Genomic DNA, 20,765 nt, shown 5'->3' on the forward strand with positions numbered 1-20,765 from the left:
AATAATAAATTTTGATTCTAGTATTTATTTTTATTTTATATATAAAATAAAAAATTAAAAAACTTTTATTAATAATAAGTTTAACATTTGCCCTTAATATTTGTGAACCCCATATTTAAAAGTTTATTTTCAGTAATTATACTTTGTCTACACAAATTTTGAAAATTCTACTAATTATAGATACATAAAGTCTTGCACTATAGGCCTTAATATTTTTGTCTTGTTTGAAGATGGTTGACAGAAGAGTAACAGAGGTAATAGGTTCTCCATGTTAGATATAGCATAAGAGAAGAATATTCGCGGAGCAACATAGCATGGAAATGAAGAGTGAAGGAGTCACGTAACGTGGAGCAAAGCAAAGCAAAGGGGTCACCGGTCACATGATTTTGAAACTCACTCACTCACTCACTCACATGTTTGTTTCAACGACCCTTTTCTCCTTCCTTCCTTTTCTGCCACATGTTCCTTCTTCCATTGCATCATGCATAATTCCCCGTTGCCATTCAATTCTTTGCACTAAACTACATCAAATTTGGCCCCACACTACTTTTCCTTTTCCCCCTCACAACTCTTTCACCACTACTCACTCTTTTTCCACCTCTTCTTCTTCTTCTTCATTATTATCACTTCACAGTTCACACTACTCTTGTGTTGAGACTGAACAGCAAACATGACTGATACTACTGATGATATTGCTGAGGAAATCTCCTTCCAGAGCTTTGATGATGATTGCAGGCTGCTTGGTAATCTCCTCAACGACATTCTCCAGCGTGAAGTTGGAACCACTGTTGTTGACAAGCTTGAGAGGATTCGTGTGCTTGCTCAGGTCTATCTCAAAACACTAACTTTTTGCTTTTTTCTAATACCCTTTTCTCTTTTCTTTCTTGGGTTTTGATTCTTTTGCAATTTGCATGCTTCTCCGTGATTCTAAGGGGCTTTTTTCCCTTTTCTCTTCAAAAATTACTTATTCTGCATTTGGTGTTTGATCATGGTGCATGGAAGAGGAAGTTGACATAATAAGGAGTGATGTGTGTGTGTAATGAATGGTTATGCATATGGTGGTGTGAGTTCATGCATAGCACGAGAGTCTTGGATTAGATGTGAATTTTTGGTCACACTAAAGGTTTTTGCTATGTTTTTCTTGTTGGTTAGAGTGGCTGTAATATGAGGCAGGCAGGGATTGTGGACATGGCTGAGATGCTTGAGAAGCAGTTGGCTTCAGAGCTATCAAAGATGACACTCGAAGAAGCTCTTACCCTCGCTCGCGCCTTCAGCCACTATCTTACTCTCATGGGAATAGCTGAAACTCATCATAGGTAATTTGGTTAACCAATTGTTGCTTTTTCTGGATTCGCTTGGTAAATTGATTATTGGCTTCTTTGATATATCATAGAATTATGCATATAGCACAAACTGCAACAAGTACTGCTTTCAATCTGTGGTGGTTTTTTAACTCTAATTCTGTTTATGCAGGGTTCGGAAAAGAGGGAATAATATAGCACAAACTGCAAAATCATGTGATGATATCTTTAACCAGCTTGTGCAGGGTGGAGTTTCCCCTGATGAACTTTATGACACAGTCTGCAAGCAGGTTTATTTTTATCTGTACTTGTTTTATTTCTCATATGCATAGTCTGAGAAGCATAGAATCCTTGTGTTTTCTTTATGCAAACAATTATTTTCTTATTATTTGCTAATATCCCAATAAGCAACCTGTTCCACTTTCTTTTACTCTTGATTTCAATTTTATTTTTTCTGCCACAGGAGGTTGAAATTGTTCTTACAGCTCATCCTACTCAAATTAATCGCCGTACCTTACAATACAAACATATTAGAATTGCTGTGAGTTTTTTCTTACTTGTTTGGCCTTAAGAAATTTTCAGAACAGCAAATATCATAGTAAGGATTGTCTTTAACAACATTTCCCACATCCATGCAGCATCTTTTGGATTATAATGATCGACCTGATCTTACCATTGAAGATCGAGAAATGGTGATTGAGGACCTGGTAATTTCCATGAACTATATTTTCACTCTATAAAAGGCATCACACTGTCTTAGGATAAGAGATAATCGGTTTAACTGTTAAGTAGGTGGTGTGGTTCCTTTCTTGGATATGTTTCTTCAATTCACATTAATCATGATGGATTTTTCAGGTGAGAGAGATAACTTCAATATGGCAGACCGATGAGCTTAGGCGTCAGAAACCCACTCCAGTTGATGAAGCTAGAGCTGGTATACTGATCTGAGTATTGTGTTTATGAAAGCTCATGAAGACTTTGGTTCACAGTGAAGAATTTTTTGCACAGACACTGATTTTTGCTGTATTAATTTTTGGTTTTCTTAGGTTTGAATATTGTGGAGCAGTCACTCTGGAAAGCTGTTCCTCATTATTTACGTCGAGTTAGCAATGCCTTGAAGAAGGTTGGTATGTTCAATTATGGTCAATCAGTTATGCATTTTTCTAAATTCTAATATTTTCAATATAATATATCATCTTCTGCAGCATACTGGGAAGCCACTTCCATTGACTTGTACTCCCATCAAGTTTGGATCTTGGATGGGAGGCGATAGAGATGGAAACCCAAATGTGACAGCAAAGGTGAGCCTTATTACCATCCTCTCAATTGCCACATGATTTTGCTTTTCTGAATTGTTGTAAGAGGATACTTCTCTTGCTAACTTTGCTTTTAACGGATATAATAGGTCACAAAAGATGTATCCCTTCTATCCAGATGGATGGCAATTGATCTCTACATCCGCGAAGTGGATAGCCTCCGGTTTGAGCTATCCATGAACCAGTGCAGTGAGAGTTTGTCAAGACTGGCACATGAAATTCTAGAAGGTTTGCTGGTTGAATTTTATTCTCTTTGCTGAGGTCTATCAAATGCCAATGGACATAGTCATTCATCTTTGTTTTATATTAAGTGACCACCAAACTGTCTTTTAAGTATTAAAACAAATCCTTGTGTGCATGCAGATTTGAGTTATTTAAAATCACTTCAGTTGAATCCCTTTTACATTGAATTATTAGATGTCATTATGAATGCTAGTCTTATTTATCTTTTATGCTTGATGAACTGTTCCATGCATATGTTTGATAAACCATTTCTAAGAGTTGTTCATTACTTCACTTCTTTCTCTACAGAAGCTAACCATGAGAATCGCCATGAAAATTGGAATCAACCTGTGAGTAGAAGTCAGTCACTTCCAAAACAACTTCCAGCAAGAGCACATTTACCCTCGTTTGCTGGTACACATAATAATGTTCATAATTTATCTTCCTAGTTCTTTGTGCATATCATATATCTATGATATCCATATTTTTGTCTGCTAATACATCACAAAGATATTTTGATTTCTTTTTTAATCAGAAAAATTCTCCTCTCTGATTAACAGAAAATTTTTTCCCTCTTGAGAAAATAGGAAACATCATTCATATACAGTTTGGAATATATTCTGAATTCTTTGCAACATTTTGTAGAAAATGGTGAAGCTCAACATCCCAGACTAGACATTCCAGGACCTGATCACTCACAACACAATCACAAGGTAGATCATATCGGTAATCTATTGATTTTAAGTATTGCTGGATTTACAATTGCTTCTTGGATAATATGTATTTTTCTAATTGATAGGAAGGTGAGGTTTCTTCAACACTATTCAAAATTGGCGAAACTTCAGCAAACTCCGGGGCTTCTGCAGCTGCAACATCACCTTCTTCATTCAACTCCATTCAACAACTTGGTCAAAGGAAATCATCTGCAGGGTCCCAGATAGGAAGGTCCAGTTTTCAGAAGCTTATGGAGCCTAAGCTCCCTCAGCTTCCTGGAATTGCTCCTTACAGAGTTGTCCTTGGCAATGTAAAAGATAAGGTATCACTTCATGTTTTTTTCCAGTGGTAACTGATAAGTGCTTTAAAAATGACTATATTGATGCTGCTATTCAATATCTGCTTAATTTGTTAGAGAAATTATACATGTTGATATCAAAACTATTGACTTCCTCCATGGCTTTGAGAAGTCGGATGCTTATAAATATAGCTCCATGTTGTTGGTATTTGTATAATAATCCATAAAAAATATTTGTTTGCCTGGTAAGGGAAGAGTTGTCCATATAAGGTTTGTTTATGAATCTTCACTAGGACTAATTCATTTCTGCATATTGTTATGGAACTCAGAGGTTCTCTCGGTTTGTAATTAGTATTTTGTTGACTTTCCAATGTCAATCTTATAATGGCATGCATATTCTGTTGTGTTTGTTCAGCTTGAGAGAAGTCGTAGACGGTTAGAACTTCTTCTTGAGGATGTTTCATGTGACAATGATCCTTTGGATTACTATGAAACCACTGATCAGCTTCTGGAACCTCTTCTCCTCTGTTATGAATCTCTGGTACTCTTTTGTATCCCTTGTTCTTTTTCCAAAAAGGTTATCTTGCATTGGTATTTAACAGTTCATTTCCTCAGCAATCATGTGGATCTGGGGTGCTAGCCGATGGTAGACTCGCTGATCTGATTCGTAGAGTTGCTACCTTCGGAATGGTGTTAATGAAGCTAGACTTGCGTCAGGTATGACTTAAATTGCATGCTTCCTTTGGCTCAGGAATTCATTTCTGGTCTGACACTAGAGTTGAACAGGAATCTGGGAGACATGCTGAAACAATTGATGCAATTACTAAGTATTTGGATCTGGGAACATACAGTGAATGGGACGAAGAAAAGAAACTCGAGTTCTTAACAAGAGAGCTGAAAGGGAAGAGGCCACTAGTTCCTCATAGTATAGAGGTAAGATGCTAAAGCCCAAGAAATTTTAGTTAACTAAACGCCACTGCTAACTCTGATAGACACAAGGTCTCAATTAGTTTGTGTTCCTGATCCAAGAAAAAGCAAACAATAAACATTTTGACCCTCGAATGCATCAAAATACTACAAACTTTGAGATGACTCATTTTCTTGTCTAAATTCCTGACTATTTCTTATTGGAATGTTGCTTTGTTGTTTTAGGTTCCTCATGAAGTCAAAGAAGTCTTGGACACCTTTCGAATTGCTGCTGAGCTTGGGAGTGATTCACTTGGAGCCTATGTGATATCTATGGCCTCAAATGTAAGATTACTAATCTTCCCGCTTTTGCATTATAAACAAATTGCATCATTATAGGTTCCTTCCAGTCTTCAAAGGACACAGCATTGATTAAAAATTGGTGGTTATGATTATCACTGACAGTGTTGGGAGTTTTCTGTTGATTTTCAGGCAAGTGATGTCCTTGCAGTAGAGCTTCTACAGAAGGATGCACGGCTTTCTGTTGCTGGAGACTTAGGAAGAGAATGTCCTGGTGGAACGTAAGTATGGAATCTAAGTCGAGCTTCTATCTTTATGAGGGCCTAAAAGTTTGATTCAGCTTTGTACATAAGCATGCATGAAGCACCTTGCTATGGTGAAGAAGCTTTTAAGTCAATTTTCCAGTTGGAATGTATGATTTTTACTGACATGCATCTTGGTAATCAGTTTGCGGGTGGTTCCTCTATTTGAAACTGTGAAGGACCTGAGAGGAGCTGGTTCGGTTATCCGAAAACTTTTATCAATAGATTGGTACCGTGAACATGTCATTAAGAACCATAATGGACATCAAGAGGTACCTAAGCTAGATCAATTTCATTTCTTGTTATAGCTATTATGTGATATTGATGTGATGACAATATAATTTTGTTATGCAGGTTATGGTTGGATATTCAGATTCTGGCAAAGATGCCGGCCGCTTTACTGCTGCTTGGGAACTTTACAAAGCTCAGGAGGATGTTGTAGCTGCTTGCAATGAGTATGGTATTAAGGTTACACTGTTCCATGGCCGTGGAGGGAGTATTGGTCGCGGTGGTGGCCCAACGTATCTGGCTATTCAGTCCCAACCACCTGGCTCCGTGATGGTAGGTTAAGCCTTGTTCCATGGAATGGGTTATATAGATAAGATGATACTATTTGAATGTTTTATTACAGGGAACACTAAGGTCTACTGAGCAGGGAGAGATGATAGATGCCAAGTTTGGGCTGCCACAAATAGCCGTGAGACAACTCGAAATATACACAACAGCAGTGCTACTTGCAACTCTTCGGCCGCCTCATCCGCCCCGTGAAGAGAAATGGCGTAAAGTCATAGAAGAGATCTCGAATATCAGTTGCCAGTGTTACCGCAGTGTAGTCTATGAAAATCCTGAATTCCTTTCCTACTTCCATGAAGCCACACCTGAAGCAGAACTTGGCTTCCTCAACATAGGCAGCCGGCCGGCAAGAAGGAAGAGCTCGAAAGGAATTGGACACCTTCGCGCCATACCCTGGCTATTTGCATGGACACAAACCAGATTTGTGCTTCCTGCATGGCTAGGTGTTGGTGCTGGATTAAAAGGTGCATGCGAGAAAGGCCACACTGAAGAGCTAAAAGAAATGTACAGAGAGTGGCCATTCTTCCAAAGCACAATAGACCTTATTGAAATGGTTTTGGGGAAAGCAGACATTCCTATTGCCAAGCATTATGATGAAGTTCTTGTGTCTAAGGAGAGGCAAGAACTCGGCCGCCAACTAAGGAGTGAGCTCATGACGGCCGAGAAGTTTGTGCTGGTGATTAGTGGCCATGAGAAACTTCAACAGAATAATAGAAGCTTAAGGAGGCTCATTGAGAATAGACTTCCATTTCTCAATCCGTTGAACATGTTGCAAGTGGAGATACTCAAGAGGCTAAGGCGTGAGGACGACAACCGAAAGATCAGAGATGCTTTGCTAATCACCATTAATGGAATTGCTGCTGGGATGAAGAACACAGGTTGATTTTGATTCTCAAGAATCATGAACTTTAGGTGCTTATAGGGACTTACTAGAATTGTGCTCTATTCAATGAAAACTTTGTTTTTAGAAGCATAATCTTAGCTGGTACTTTATGAGCACCCAATTCTGTCTCTTCAAGGACAATAATAATGTACAATGTTTCAGTGTTTCACATGTTCCTTGTCTTTCCAGTTTCCACCTAGTTTCATATTAAAGATTAATATCCCCATTATGATGTCTATTATGGTTTGTAATGTACTCAGAAAACAAAACAATAAAATAATAATGTGATGTAAATTTAGTTTTCCCATTCTGCTTCATGTATTTCTTTACTCTCTAATAATTTTGGTAGAAAAATATGTTTTTTCTTCAACCTCATCAACACCAGATTCCGAATTTCAAGTGATTATGAATTCCTATAATAGCTAAGCCCTTTATAGGTTTATTATTAATGTGGGATGATTTGTTGTTTAAACACTCGAGTTGTTATAAGGGAGATGGTTGGCTTTGCGTCGAAGGTTTGCTGACAAAAAATAACTTAAACTGTGCTTTCTACTTGGTGTATGGAGCTCATGTGCAGAATAAAAAACCGATGATGTGGGAAGAGTTAAGCTATATTGTGGGCTTATGGCAGGTTTCGTTTTGTTTCATAGGTGACTTTAATGCGATATTATGAGTGGAGGAAAGGAAGGGCGCTACTAGTTTACCAGCTTCTGCAGAGGACTTTAAGGAATGGGTGCAAGACTTAGAGTTAGTAGATTTACTGCTATCAGATCAGAAGTTCACATGGTTTCGAGGTCGATCATGTAGCCGCATTGATAGAATCCTTGTCAGTTTAGAGTGGCTTGAGGAGTTCCTGGATACTCGGATGAAAGGGGGACCTAGAGGTCTATCAGATCATTGTCTGTTGATTTTAGAGGATACGAGGGTGAGTATGGGCCCTAGACCTTTTCGAAATCTGGATTCTTGGTTTACTCATGGAGAATTTTTGAGGATGGTGAAGGATGAGTGGAGAAACTTGGGGGATAGCCAATTCACTAATAAGCTGAAGGCCTTGTCTGTACCGCTGAGAAGATGGCATAAAGACAACTGTGGGGACATGGACAATAGAATCAAGAAATTGGAGGAAGAGATTAAGAAAGTCGATGACATGGTTAGTTCTGGTAATTATGACGGGACGGTGGAGGCCAGACGGAAGGCTCTTGTGACTTGCTGTGCGAAGTGGTACACCAGGAAGGAGATTCATTGGAAGCAGATGTCTCGATCTCAACATGTAACACCCTAACTATCAAAATGTCACGCTTCTGGCTGTGCTATGATGACTCTTCTAATATTTAATACTAAAATATGAGCCTGTTTAAAACTTAAGACCGCATAACCGTTCATAAACGCTTATCGTGAAAACATAAACATATATGTACATACAAACCAGATACAATACCTTCATATATATATATATAGCTTAAATAAAATTCAATAATCATAAAATTCAATAATCATAAAATTAAATAAAATTCTGATTTAAATAGCCAAACCTCATTATTTTTGGATTTCTAAAACTTTAAATCATAAATAGAAAAATAATCCAGAAGTATAGAGTTTGGATAAAAATTTTAATTTATTTCAAATTCAATTAATCAAAATTGCCTTAAATTATTTTCAATAAAGTGATTTCCCGAAAATAAATTGTAAATAAATATATGATTTGAGATTAGTTCAAAATAGGACTTTTCAAAAGTCTTGGATCTTACACAACATGCTAAAGATATGGACAAGAATACGAGGTACTTTCATAACTTAGCATCGGCTAGAAGGAGGAACAATAAAATCGACTCTCTACTAATCAATGGAAGATTGGTGCGGAATCAGGCCAGAATAAAGATTGCAATTAGAGGGTTTTATAAGGAGCTGTACCGACAGGAATATGCTCCTATGATTGGATTCCGTGGTGGGTTGGTCAGGCAAATTGGTGAGGAAGAGGCAGCAAGGTTAGAGGTAATGCCATCGCCTGAGGAAATATGACAGGCAGTCTGGGACTGTGAATTCAGTACCGGGTAGTGATGGATATAACATGAACTTCATAAAGAAATGTTGGGGTGAGATTGGCCAGGAATTTACAGAAGCTGTGATGGGGTTTTTCCAAAATGCTAGGTTACCTACGGACGCTAATATAACATGGGTGACGTTAGCTCCAAAATTTGTGGGAGCTAAGGAAATAAAAGACATTCGACCAATTAGTATGGTTGGTTGTGTGATATCGAAAGTTTTGGTGAGAAGAATGCGGGTAGTGATGTCAGGTATACTGGGAGAGACTCAATCTGCGTTTGTTCAGGGCCGCAAAAAACATGATGGTGCGCTTATTGCTTGTGAGACGGTCCAATGGCTGAAGTTGTGCAAGAAGAAGGCTACAATTATCAAGTTAAACTTTTAGAAAGCATATGATAGGGTGAGATGGAGCTTTGTAGATATCGTGTTACAGAAGATGGGCTTTGGTCTTAGATGGAGGTCATGGATAAAGGAATGTGTGACTACAGCATCTATGTCGGTGTTGATTAATGGGTCACCATCCAAGCCGTTCAGTATGGAGAGAGGTCTAAGACAAGGAGACCCTCTCTCACCGATTCTATTTGTTCTTGTCGTTGAGGTCTTGCATAGGATGGTGGGTGAGGCAGTAAGGAATGGACGTATATCTCCACTGCTGGTTGGAAGGGACAACATAGAGCTGTCGCATCTCCAGTTTGTCGATGATACAATTTTATTTTGCCCCCAGAAAACGGAGACAATCATGAATTATAAGAGGCTTTTGCGTTGTTTTGAGTTGATGTCTGGCTTGAGTATTAACTTCGATAAGTCCAATTTGATTTTGGTTAACTGTGAGCAAGGTTGGGTGATGGATATGTGTGGTTTGTTGGGATGTGCGGAAGTCGCTTTACCTGTTAGGTACCTAGGTATTCCTCTAGATGCGAACCCTCAGTTGACGAAGACCTAAAAACTGATCATAGATAAAGTGGAAGAGAAGCTTAGTTTATAGAAAGCAAAGTCTCTCAACAAGGCTGGCAAGCTCGTTCTCATAAAATCTGTTCTTAATAGCTTGCCGGTGTACTACCTTAGCTTGTATAAGATGCCTAAGTCGGTAGCAGAAAAACTTATTGGGTTACAGAAGAGGTTCTTATGGAGTAAAGAAGATGGGAATAGCGGAATACCACTAGTGAAATGGGAGATGTGCAAGCTCCGAAAAAACTAGGGGGCTTGGGGGTAGGAGATGCGTTGATCATAAATGTGTCGCTTCTGTTCAAGTGGTGGTGGCGCTTTTCGAAGGAGGACTGCTCACTGTGGAAGAAGGTTATATGTTCTTGTAATCAGCTGAACCCGAATGTAATGTTATCAAAACAGCCATTACCGACAAGAGGTGGCTCGTGGAAAGATATCTGCCATCTTAATATTCAGAATCAACAGGTGAGAGATAAGATCATTAGTGGTCTGGCTATGGAGGTGGGAAATGAAAGACATGTTAGGTTTTGAGAGGATGACTGGTTACAAGGTGGCACTTTGAAAGTAAGCTTTTCGAAACTCTTCTCTGTTTCAAATCAACAAGGATCTGTTATAGGGGACTGTGGATTTTGGGATAGACTAGAGTGGGTATGAAACTTCCAGTGGAGGAGAGAGTTATTCCAATGGGAGTTAGAGCTTCTCAATCAACTCCATGACCGGTTAAGGCTAGTTAGATTATCGACTAGTAGAGAGGATACAGTTATACGAAAATTTGACAGAACATGTGTTTTTTCTACTAACAATTTTGTGCAGGTCTTGCAGAAAGAGATTATCTCGGAGGACATCACCAGCTACAATTTCACTAGCTGGTATGGAGAGGATTGGTTCCTCCAAGAGTGGAACTTTTTGCATGGTTTGTTTTAGTAGGAAGGGTTAACACGAAAGAAAGATTGAGTAGGCTAGGGATTATTCATCAGAATGATAATATTTGTGCTTTGTGCAAAAAGGATGTAGAATTTGTGCATCATCTTTTTCTTGGTTGTGAGTTTACGTGGCAGGTGTGGTGCGCTTGGTTGATGTGTGCTGGTAGAGCTTAGGTTGCTCCGGATACTGTCAAAAAGCTTTTTGAGAGTTGGATTGGAGTACCTGGTCGTAGTTCTGAGCATAAGAAGTGGCTGGTAGGTTTCTTTGCGATCATTTGGAACATTTGGCAAGAAAAAAATAACAGAGTGTTTCAGAAAGTAGAGACGGGTGTTGTTGGAGTTATAAATAGGGCGTTTTTGAGCTACAGAAAATGGTGTGGTGTCGATCCGTTTGGTTGTTGATGGCTATGCCAGATATGACAACGGATTATACCTTTTAATATGTTCATTGTCCAGAGCTTTGAGTTATGTTTTGTTCTTGTTCATGCTCCACTTCATTGTGTTGAGCTTTCTTTGTTAAAAAAAAACCCTCTATAGCCACCTTTTTATCAGCTCTAAAAGTTATAAAATTTGCCACTATGATGTGCTTCCTCACGTAAGATCAAGTGAAGGAGTGCATTAGATCTCAGATAATTATTTATTATCTAGCGGTTAAAAAGTGCTTTAAATCTCACGTAATTAAAAAAAGATAATGCTACGGTAAAGAATAAAATTTTGGTAAAAAAATAAAGATTGTTTTTTAGTAAAAAAAAGTTTATAAAAAATTTATGATGTATTATGCACATATTTTTTTTTTATAAATTTAATAATTTTTTTTACTTTTTATCTGATTCTACTCTTCACTAAAAATAATTTCAATTTAAAATACAGAAGTAGCCTTTGTTTTAGGTTAGCTTGGCATTCTTTGTCTTTCTTTTATTAGGCCCGCAATATAAACTGAAATCCTATAGCAGGAAGAGTTATTTTTCCGTTTTTTATTTTTAATATAATTATCAAATGGGTATAATACTAGAAAATAATGGTAGTATAATATAATACGTAGATATGATATTTTAATATGAGTTTATACAAATCGCGAATGAGAATTTCTATTCTTTCACAAATTGAGATCTACACAACGTGAAATGGAGAGCGGGGAGAGCAGAGGAGAGTCTTCGAGGGTGGCACATAGCGAGGCAGCCGACCATGCCGGCGAAAACAATAAGGGGGAGAGCAGAGGGGGGCATGCATCAGATGAAAAGGAGGGGATTAAAGGAGACAGTAACAAGACTCAAAGTTAGCGGATATCAGAGATAAAGTTGTTGGTGCCTCGGCAAGGAGAGTTTTGGAAGTTGCTGATTCTCTTTATAAGGATAAGATGGCTACAGTAGTTGATAAGCAAGGCGATTCGGAGATACCAACTATGACGTTCACTAAGGAAGCAAAAGAGATATTGGCAGAGCCCTACAAAGATGCCATCGTGATCAAAGTTCTTGGAAAAAATGTTAGCTATACGACGATCACGCACATGCTTAAAGGTGTGTGGAGAACCAATGGAGGATATGAGGTACTAGATGTTGGCTTTGGCTATTTTTTAGTCAAATTTGATCTCTTGGAGGATAGAGAAAAAGTTCTCCTTGGAGGACCGTGGATGATTACTGGTAGTTATGTTGCGGTTAAACCTTGGAGTTCTTCATTCAGACCTTGTGAAAACACTTTTGGGTTTACCATGGTTTGGATAAGAATCATAAGTTTAAACATTAACTATTATCAAAAGAGATCCATGAAAATAATTGCATTCGCATCGACTTAGCCACCAAGTCTGCAGAGAGGGGAAAGTATGCAAGAGCATGTGTGCAAATTAACTTGGGATTTCCAGTCATAAACAAAATTCAAGTTGATGGTCATATGTATGACATAGAATATGAGCACTTGAATTTAATTTGTGAAAAATGTAGATGCTTTGGGCACGTAACAAGAGAATGTGTGAAAGAGAACAACAATAGCATTGGGAAGGAAAGCACGGTGAAGGAGAAAAAATTTGCCGTCACTATTTCCAGTGGATAACAACGAGAAAACGGCAGAAGGTAGTCAAATCCCAGTAAAAAATCAAAATTCAACTTTGAATTTGGAATTAATGCTAAATCAATTCCAATTATGGAGAAGCATGGAGCAGCGGATCTTGTGCATAATAATTTGCAAGAATCACGCATGGATAGGGATACTCGTGCAAAAGAGGGTGAATGGGTTACAGTTAGTAGAAAAGGCAAGGAAAAAGTGGGTAAAGGCCCAAAAGTGGTGCCAAAAAAAGCCAATGTAGGAATATGCTCCAATTTGGTGAGTAAGAAATTTTCTTTTGGGTCTAATAACATGCATGCTGGATCCTCATCAAATGCAAAGGTGAAGTCCTTATCAAATGCAAAGGTGGGGTCTAAGGAAAAGAAGGATCCTCCATCCACGCTTGGCTCTTTGGGAACAACCCAGGTGGCTTTCAAGGATCAGAGTACTCCCCTTTTTTTTAAAGCAGGACACAAAAGGCAGTGTCCTATTTCGCTTTAAAACTCACCTACTGAAGCATTGTCAATGGATTCTCGAGTACAAAAAGAGCTTGATAAAGCTAGTGCAACAACAAACTTGGAGAACTAACCTTAATAGAAGAATGATGGTTCTGCGGTGCAAACCCAAGAGAAGACACTTAGAGACAGGAGTGGGTAGAAATGCTAGCTTTTTCCATATGCAACCATTCTTAGAAGAAAATCTAACAAGATTCATGGGTTGCTGGTCAGTGATGGGTCCTGGTCTGATGATCCGAAAGTTTTGCAAAGAGAGGTTGTTCATTTCTTCAAAAATATTTTTTGCTCTACTGAGCCTGTTGAGGTTAATTGCATGGGAGAAATTCCTATGCCATCTCTTAGCCAAGATGCTTGTGATAATTTGTTTAAACCAGTAACAATGTTGGAGGTTAAAGAAGCTCTGGATAATATGAGCTCGTTCAAAGCTCTTGGGCCGGATGGTTTTCAAGTTTTTTTCTTCAAAGAATATTGGGATGTGGTGGGTCATGAGGTGTGGTGTACTGTTCAGAAAGCATTCTTAGGGGAGACGTTAAGCCATTCTTTGTTGGAAACTTTGATTGTTCTTATCCATAAGTACGACCTTCCAACTAGATTGAAGGATTTTCAGCCAATAAGCCTTTGTAATGTAATTTATAAGCTTGTGACTAAGTGCTAGTTAATAGATTACGACCATTTTTAGATGAAATTGTTAGCCCAACTCAGGGAGGGTTTATTCATGGTAGATGAGAGCCTGATAATATTATTGTCGCCCAAGAAGTTCTTCACTTTCTTAAGCGGACAAAGTCTAGAAAAGGAGCTATGGCTTTTAAGATTGATTTAGAAAAGGCTTATGATAGAGTTGATTAGAATTTTTTTTAGCACACTCTTTAATCTTTTGGCTTTCCTTCTCTAATTATTCGGCTTGTAATGAATTGTGTTCAGGTCTCAAATCTTTCCATCCTTTGGAATGGGAATAGATTGAACAGCTTCCAACCTCGCAAAGGGCTCAGGCAAGGAGATCCAATTTCTCCTTATTTATTTTTTTGTGCACGGAGATATTGGCGTGCTTCATTTCCAAACAAGTTGACGAGGGTATTTGGGATGGTGTGGCTGTTTCTAGAGGGGGACCTAGAGTTTCTCACTTGATGTTTGCAGATGACCTCCTCCTTTTTTGTAAAGCGAAGAAAAATCAAGTTCAGAATGTTGTGCACACCTTGGAGTTGTTCTGCAAAGCTTCAGGTATGAAGGTTAACATTGAAAAATCTAAAGCTATTTGTTCTAGAAATATCTCTAATAGAAGGAAGAAAATGTTGTCTGGTGTTTCTCATATTCCTTTTACTAGTGACCTAGGCAAATACTTGGGGGTGAACCTTAATCATCCTCGAGCTGCTAGGTCTATTTTTTCGGAATCTTTAGTGAAGATTGAGAATAGGCTGGCTAGTTGGAAAGGTCGGCTCCTTAACAGAGCAGGCAGGATTTGCTTAATTAAATTTGTTGCTTCTTCTCTTCCTATTTATCAGATGCAAGTGACTCTTTTTCCTACTTCAGTTTTTCAAAAGATTAATTCTGTACTTAGACAATTCTTGTGGAAGGAAAAAGTGGGGGAGCGTTGCTTAAATTTGGTCAAGTGGAGCAAAGTTGTCACTCCAAGAAAATATAGAAGCTTGGGAATTAGAGATACCCAATGTGTAAATTTTGCTTTATTAGGAAAGCTTGTTTGGCAATTACTGCATAATAAAGATAAGCTTTGGGTAAGAATTATGTTGGCAAAATATTTACCTGGGAGTTCTTGCTTTTCACCCAATTTTTCTAATATGTTTCAAGCACTTGGCGAGTGATTTATAAGACAATAGAAAAGCTTCGTGATGGTTTTGATTGGTGTACAGGCAGGATGTCTCAATCCTTTTGGTATCATGCTTGGCGACCATGTGGAACGCTAGCTCCTTTGGTTCCTTTTGTGCACATTTTTTATTTTCACTTGAAGCTAGAAGATGTCTGGCGCCATGGACATTGGCGATGGGATATTCTTTGCACAATGATTCCGGAAGAAGTTAAACTTGATTTGATGCTCTTTGATCCTATCAAGCAGGCAGGAGATAAAACAGGTTGGTTTTGGACAAACTCAAATACACTCACCTACTCGACTAAAAGTGGGTATGAATGGCTATTGAAGAAGAAAGTTGGCTGGAATGATAATGAAAATTGGCTTTAGCTTTGGCGCTTGAGAATACCAGAGAAGATAAAGTGTCTGCTCTGGCTTTGCCTCAACAACGGAGTTTCCACAGCTAGTTACCGGTTTCAAAGAGGTCTTGCTACTTCTGATTTTTGTCAGAGATGTTATCTTGCTCTAGAGAATATTAACCATTGCTTTAGGACTTGCCAAAAAGCTCGTCAGATTTGGATTAGCTTAAACTTGGGAATGACCGCTGAGGACTCTAGTTTGGATTTTGTGTCTTGGATTCGTTCCAACCTCAACAAAAATGAGTTTCTCTTTGTAGCGGCCTTTTGGTGGATTTGGAGGGATAGGAACAATGACATCTTCCATCAAGATGATCCATGGAGTAAGGAGAAAATTGTTCACTTAGTTAAACATACTGCTCGAGATTTCTCTAATGTTGTTACCACCCAAAAACATATTATTCCTTCTTCTTTGCAATATAACTGGGAACCACCTCCAATGAATGTCTATAAAGTGAACTACGATGCAAGTATTTTTTGAAAATGAGCAATTATCTAGCTTTGGATGTATTATTAGAGACAGCATGGAAATTTGGATAAAAGGTTGTTTTGCCAGTATACCTCTTTCTAGTATTCTCTGTTGTGAGCTTCATGCTATTTGGAGAGGGCTTGTTATGGCTTGGGATTGCGAGTGCAAAGAGGTCATATGTAAAACTGATAATCTTGATGCGTTTTTTTTTTGTTTTGCGAGCCACAACCAGCATGATTAGGAATGACTCTGATATGCTTGACAAAATCAAAGAGATGCTCCAACGCAATTAGACAGATACTTTAGTGCTCATCCAGCGCTCAGCAAACAGAGTGGCTGATTTAATGGCTAAGACTGCTGCTTTAAACAAGCAGGTGTACCTAGAGTGGTTACTGCTGTAAATCCTGTTAAATTAGTAAATAATTAGTTGATAAATTAATTTTTAATAAAGAAGGTTAGAAATATGAATATTATATTAAATTAGAATAGATCTCATCGAAACAAGAATTTTGACACCGATTTCGAAGAAATCGGCCCAAGATTTGACCAAACAGGCTGAACCAGTAGAATCGGGCTCAAACCGGGCCTGTGGGCCCAACCGGTTCAGCAATTAAATGAACCCAAGCCCCCTTCTTTTCTTCATTTTTCATATGGATCAATGTGAAAGCCTCTAGAGAAGAGAAAGACGCCGAAACCCTTACGGCAATCTTCAGCTCGCCGTAACTTCTCCATCCGAATTCCGATCGCCGCACCGTTTGCGGCCACCGATCACCACATCAAGCTCTATATTTCTACCGAAATAATTTTATTGGTAAGTCATTAATCACTCCTGGCCACTTCTTTTCCCCAATTTTTCGAAAAATAGGAAGGGATGTTGAATTTCTTTTATTTCTAATGTTTTAGGATCCAATTAGCTTGAGAAAAATGTTCACTCTTACTTATGTGAAGCTTGGGTAAGGTAAGGATACCATAATTCTATTCTAATTTCATTGAATTTGAGCTTTGAGTATTAAATTGGGTATATATGTGTTATGAATGTGTATTAGGTTGTGAATAAATAATTGGAGCTTGAAATTGTGAATATTAGAACTTGGAGGAAGCTGAGCTTAGAGTGTACTGAATTTTGAAGGGCTGTATTTGTTTTAAATAAGTTGCTTTGGTCACTACGTGCGAATTGGCCAAGGTATGGTTTAGGTTTCTCGCATTTAATATATAATATTCTGTGAAAACTTAGGCTAGATGACCGTAGGGTAAGTTGGAACGTATGGAAAAAAATGTGATGCTTAGTGTTCTTAATATTTTGGATGAGAATTGGTTGTATAATTGTGATTGTTGTTGTATGAGTAGTAGTGTGATTAATGTTGAGTAAATGATGACATAATTGTGTGCATAGTGTTTAAAAGCATGGTGAAGATTGTGAGTTGTGAAATTGTGCTATATGATTGAATCTTGGATGATGAATTAGAGAAGGATCTTGTTGTTGGGTTGTTGTAGGTGTTAGCATTGATTTTTAGGTATGTATGGTTGTTATGGGAATGAAAAGAATAATGGAATAGAGGTTTTATGAGTTTGAAAAAAATTGATTTTTGGCCAAACTTCGGCGAGGCATAACTTGGCTTTCGGACCCTCAATTTGCTTCCAACTTATTTTGGAATGAAAATTGGGTTCGTGATGTTTATGCCATTTGAGAAACGGGTGAAAAATATTTTAAATCGAAGACGTTATGGGTGTTGGAAGATTATATGCCAAAACTGTATTTTTGCTACCATTCTGTAGCTTTTGCTACTGATTTTGTATTTTTTTAAAAGACGTACGTCCACACATACGCGTGGCCCACGCGCACGGGTGGCATGGGTTTCGGCGATGCATACGCGACTGGTCCTATGCGTACGTGAAAGGAGCCAACAAGCATGTCCGTGTGTACGCGTGACCCACGCGCACGCGTGACATGAAGTTTGCACCTACGCGTACACGTGACAAGGGGACGCATGCGCGAGCTGCAGTTTTATATTTCCACGCGTACGCGTGAGCCACGCGTATGCGTGGCTTTTGTTCCAGCAAACATGGATTTTGAAGTTTTAAACCCTATTTCAAACTTCTAAACCTCTATTATCATTCCTTAGTCATAAATAATAGTATTAGACTTGATATTTAGATGAAGTTAGGAAATAGGGATAACTTGAAGATGAAGTAAAGCTAAAAAGGAAAGTGATGAATTGATTATGAAGTGTTACGGATGATTATATATGATACTTGGCTTGATAATCAAATGAATGATCATGTATGATACTTGGCTTGAATGATTAAATGATTTGAGATACGATATTCCTTGGATAAAGTACCGTGGCTTGCCACCACGTGTACCAGGTTGAAAGCTCGATACTTTGTTGATCCTACGATGTAAGGGTGACCGGGCACTTATAAATTCCCGGGAATGTTAACCCCCATTGAGCAATATTATTTATTTGAGAAAAAGCTATGCATAGACACTTGGGGATGCACGTCAAGGGACAGTCTAAGGTTTTTGGACTTGTCGGATTGGCTGGATAACCGACAGATGAGCCTCATCAGCCATAGGACAGGCATGCATCATAAGCATACTACTTGAATTACTTGTTTGTGCATTAACTGGGTGTGCCTAAGTGTACTTGCCAAGCTATATGTATATTTATTACCTGTAGTATTTGTAACCTTCTTGTGCTTGCCTTTATCTGTTTATTTGTCTGTGAAATGCTGACGGAGATGGGGGTATGGAGGAATAGCAGAATGGGACTTAGATTTAAGATTAAGTTAAGTTAAGCATTGGATACTCTTAGAGAACCACCCTTTATGGCTTCTGTTTAGTACTTTAAGCTCTATAATATGAGTGTCGGCGTTCTAGGATTGCCTTTGGCATTCCCAGGACCTTATATCTTATGTGTGTAGCACATTTACCATACTGAGAACCTCTGGTTCTCACCCCATACTAAATGGTTACTGGTTATTTTGTTGAATAGTGATGTGTATATATATATGTACTTGACTTTCTCTCTGCATAACTTGTTCTTTTTTATCCTCTTAGAGGTTTATGGAGAGACAGGATTTTGTTTATGTACATTTGGGTTTGGAGATATATGTGTGTGTGTGTGTGTGTGTGTGTGTGTGTGTGTGTGTGTGTGTGTGTGTGTGTGTGTGTATGTGTGTGTGTAAATATTTCTCCAGCCAACTTTGACTGTGCGGGCTGAGTTAGAAGCTTGTTATTTTGTATCTTTGGCTCTCTATTCCTACTTTTATCATCTTATGTTTGATAGTTATAGTTTTCTTACGCAAGTTATTCCGTTTTTGAAGCGTTGCGCTTTTTGTTTTACAATTTTGTTTTACCCATTTTTAAAGGCTCCTAGTTTATTATATTCTTCCTGCTATTATATATATGTATTTTAATTTTAGAAGTCGTAGCACCTCGCCACCTCTGTTTTACATCCTAGGTGTATAGCTCTGTGTGGTAGGGTGTTACATTATGGTATCAGAGCAGTTCGTTCGTATAGAGTATGAGAGATGGACTGACTATGCTTCTGTGCATACTCTGTGTGTGACTATGTACTACCTAGGATATCCGACTGGTATGTGTAGCATACATGTTCGTGAGCATGCATTTGGGACTTTAAAGCATTAAACTTGAGATATTGAGACTGATCACCTTAATATCAATTGTTTGGTGTGAATAGGGACCAAATATCGTCTCGCGGATCCAAGCGAGGTGCCCAGAGGGAAATCTTAGGACCAAACCGATGCAAGGACCTCGAGATGGAAGCTCGGGTGTTGGTACAAGCAATGTAAGACAATACTACAGGTCTATGACCTTTACTGATTTCCTCAAGAATGGTCCACCTCAGTTTAATGGGAATGTCAATGCGTTGGAGGCTGATCGGTGGTTTCGAGACGTGGAGAGATTTTTGTATACTCAGCATGTTCCTGAAGTACAATCAGTGGAAATAGTGACCTACATGTTGGAGGGAGATTCTCAGAAATGGTGGCAGGAGTTATGTCATACCTTGCAGATAGAGTTAACAGATGTTCCTTGGAATAGATTCAAGATGGAATTTTACAAAAAATATTTCTTGCATGCACTTCGCACTGCAAAAGAGTTGGAGTTAATGCAGCTGAAGCAAAAGAATATGTCTGTTGCTGATATACCCGTGAATTCGACAACCTGTGCCGTCTCTCAAGAGTTTGTCAAGGAAATCCAGCCGACTATGAGGAGTGGAAGTGTGCTCAGTATGAGAAAGGACTTAGGAGAGACATATTTAACTACGTGTATCCGCAAAGGTTAACGAATTTCACTGAATTGGTTAAGAAGAGTCAAATCGCAGAAAATTACTCCATGAAGTGGGCGATGCTACAGGAAGGCTATGGAGAGACTGCTCCAGACGAGCCGCATAGGGCCGGGTTAGATGAATGCTACAAGTGCAGGAAGCCGAGGCATATGGCTCGAGACTGTCTACACAGGAAACGCCGGGATCCAGCCGAATCCGATTCTCAGACCCGAGGTAACCATAAACTAGCAGTTGAATTTTGAACTTCCTTGCATATCACTAATATGTGATATTCATTCGTAATATATGACGCACGTTGATGATTGTAAAGCCCAAGTCAATGATTTGCTGAAGGCTATTAGTTGTTAAGACGGAGTGATGTTTAGTTAACTTAGAAGGGTGGATCAGTTTGGAGTAATGTTAGGTTTAAAATAGATAAGGATTAGAGATAAAGATATTCCAAAAACTGTTTTCAGGACACGTTATGGTCATTATGAGTATACGGTGAT

General features: G+C 38.5%; 1 protein-coding gene and 1 pseudogene across 1 annotated transcript; both read left to right on the top strand.

Annotated features, from left to right (window-relative positions):
* Nucleotides 1–217: 217 nt before the first annotated feature.
* On the top strand, nt 218–7,125 carry LOC107617655 (phosphoenolpyruvate carboxylase 4). The gene is made up of 20 exons (XM_016319472.3): nt 218–826; nt 1,153–1,316; nt 1,474–1,591; nt 1,765–1,842; nt 1,940–2,008; nt 2,157–2,235; nt 2,348–2,424; nt 2,507–2,602; nt 2,707–2,845; nt 3,149–3,253; nt 3,485–3,552; nt 3,639–3,875; nt 4,267–4,392; nt 4,467–4,568; nt 4,638–4,784; nt 5,004–5,102; nt 5,250–5,338; nt 5,505–5,631; nt 5,714–5,920; nt 5,991–7,125. Exons 1-20 carry the CDS (start codon nt 671–673, stop codon nt 6,813–6,815), a joined length of 3,108 nt encoding a protein of 1,035 aa, XP_016174958.1. The 5' UTR covers nt 218–670; the 3' UTR covers nt 6,816–7,125.
* A 12,335-nt stretch (nt 7,126–19,460) lies between these two features.
* LOC148546660 (uncharacterized) lies at nt 19,461–20,519 on the top strand (annotated as a pseudogene).
* The last annotated feature ends 246 nt before the right edge of the window (nt 20,520–20,765 follow it).

Source organism: Arachis ipaensis, chromosome B9 (assembly GCF_059453495.1).
Source record: "Arachis ipaensis isolate K30076 ecotype BB chromosome B9, ASM5945349v1, whole genome shotgun sequence".
NCBI lineage: Eukaryota > Viridiplantae > Streptophyta > Magnoliopsida > Fabales > Fabaceae > Arachis > Arachis ipaensis.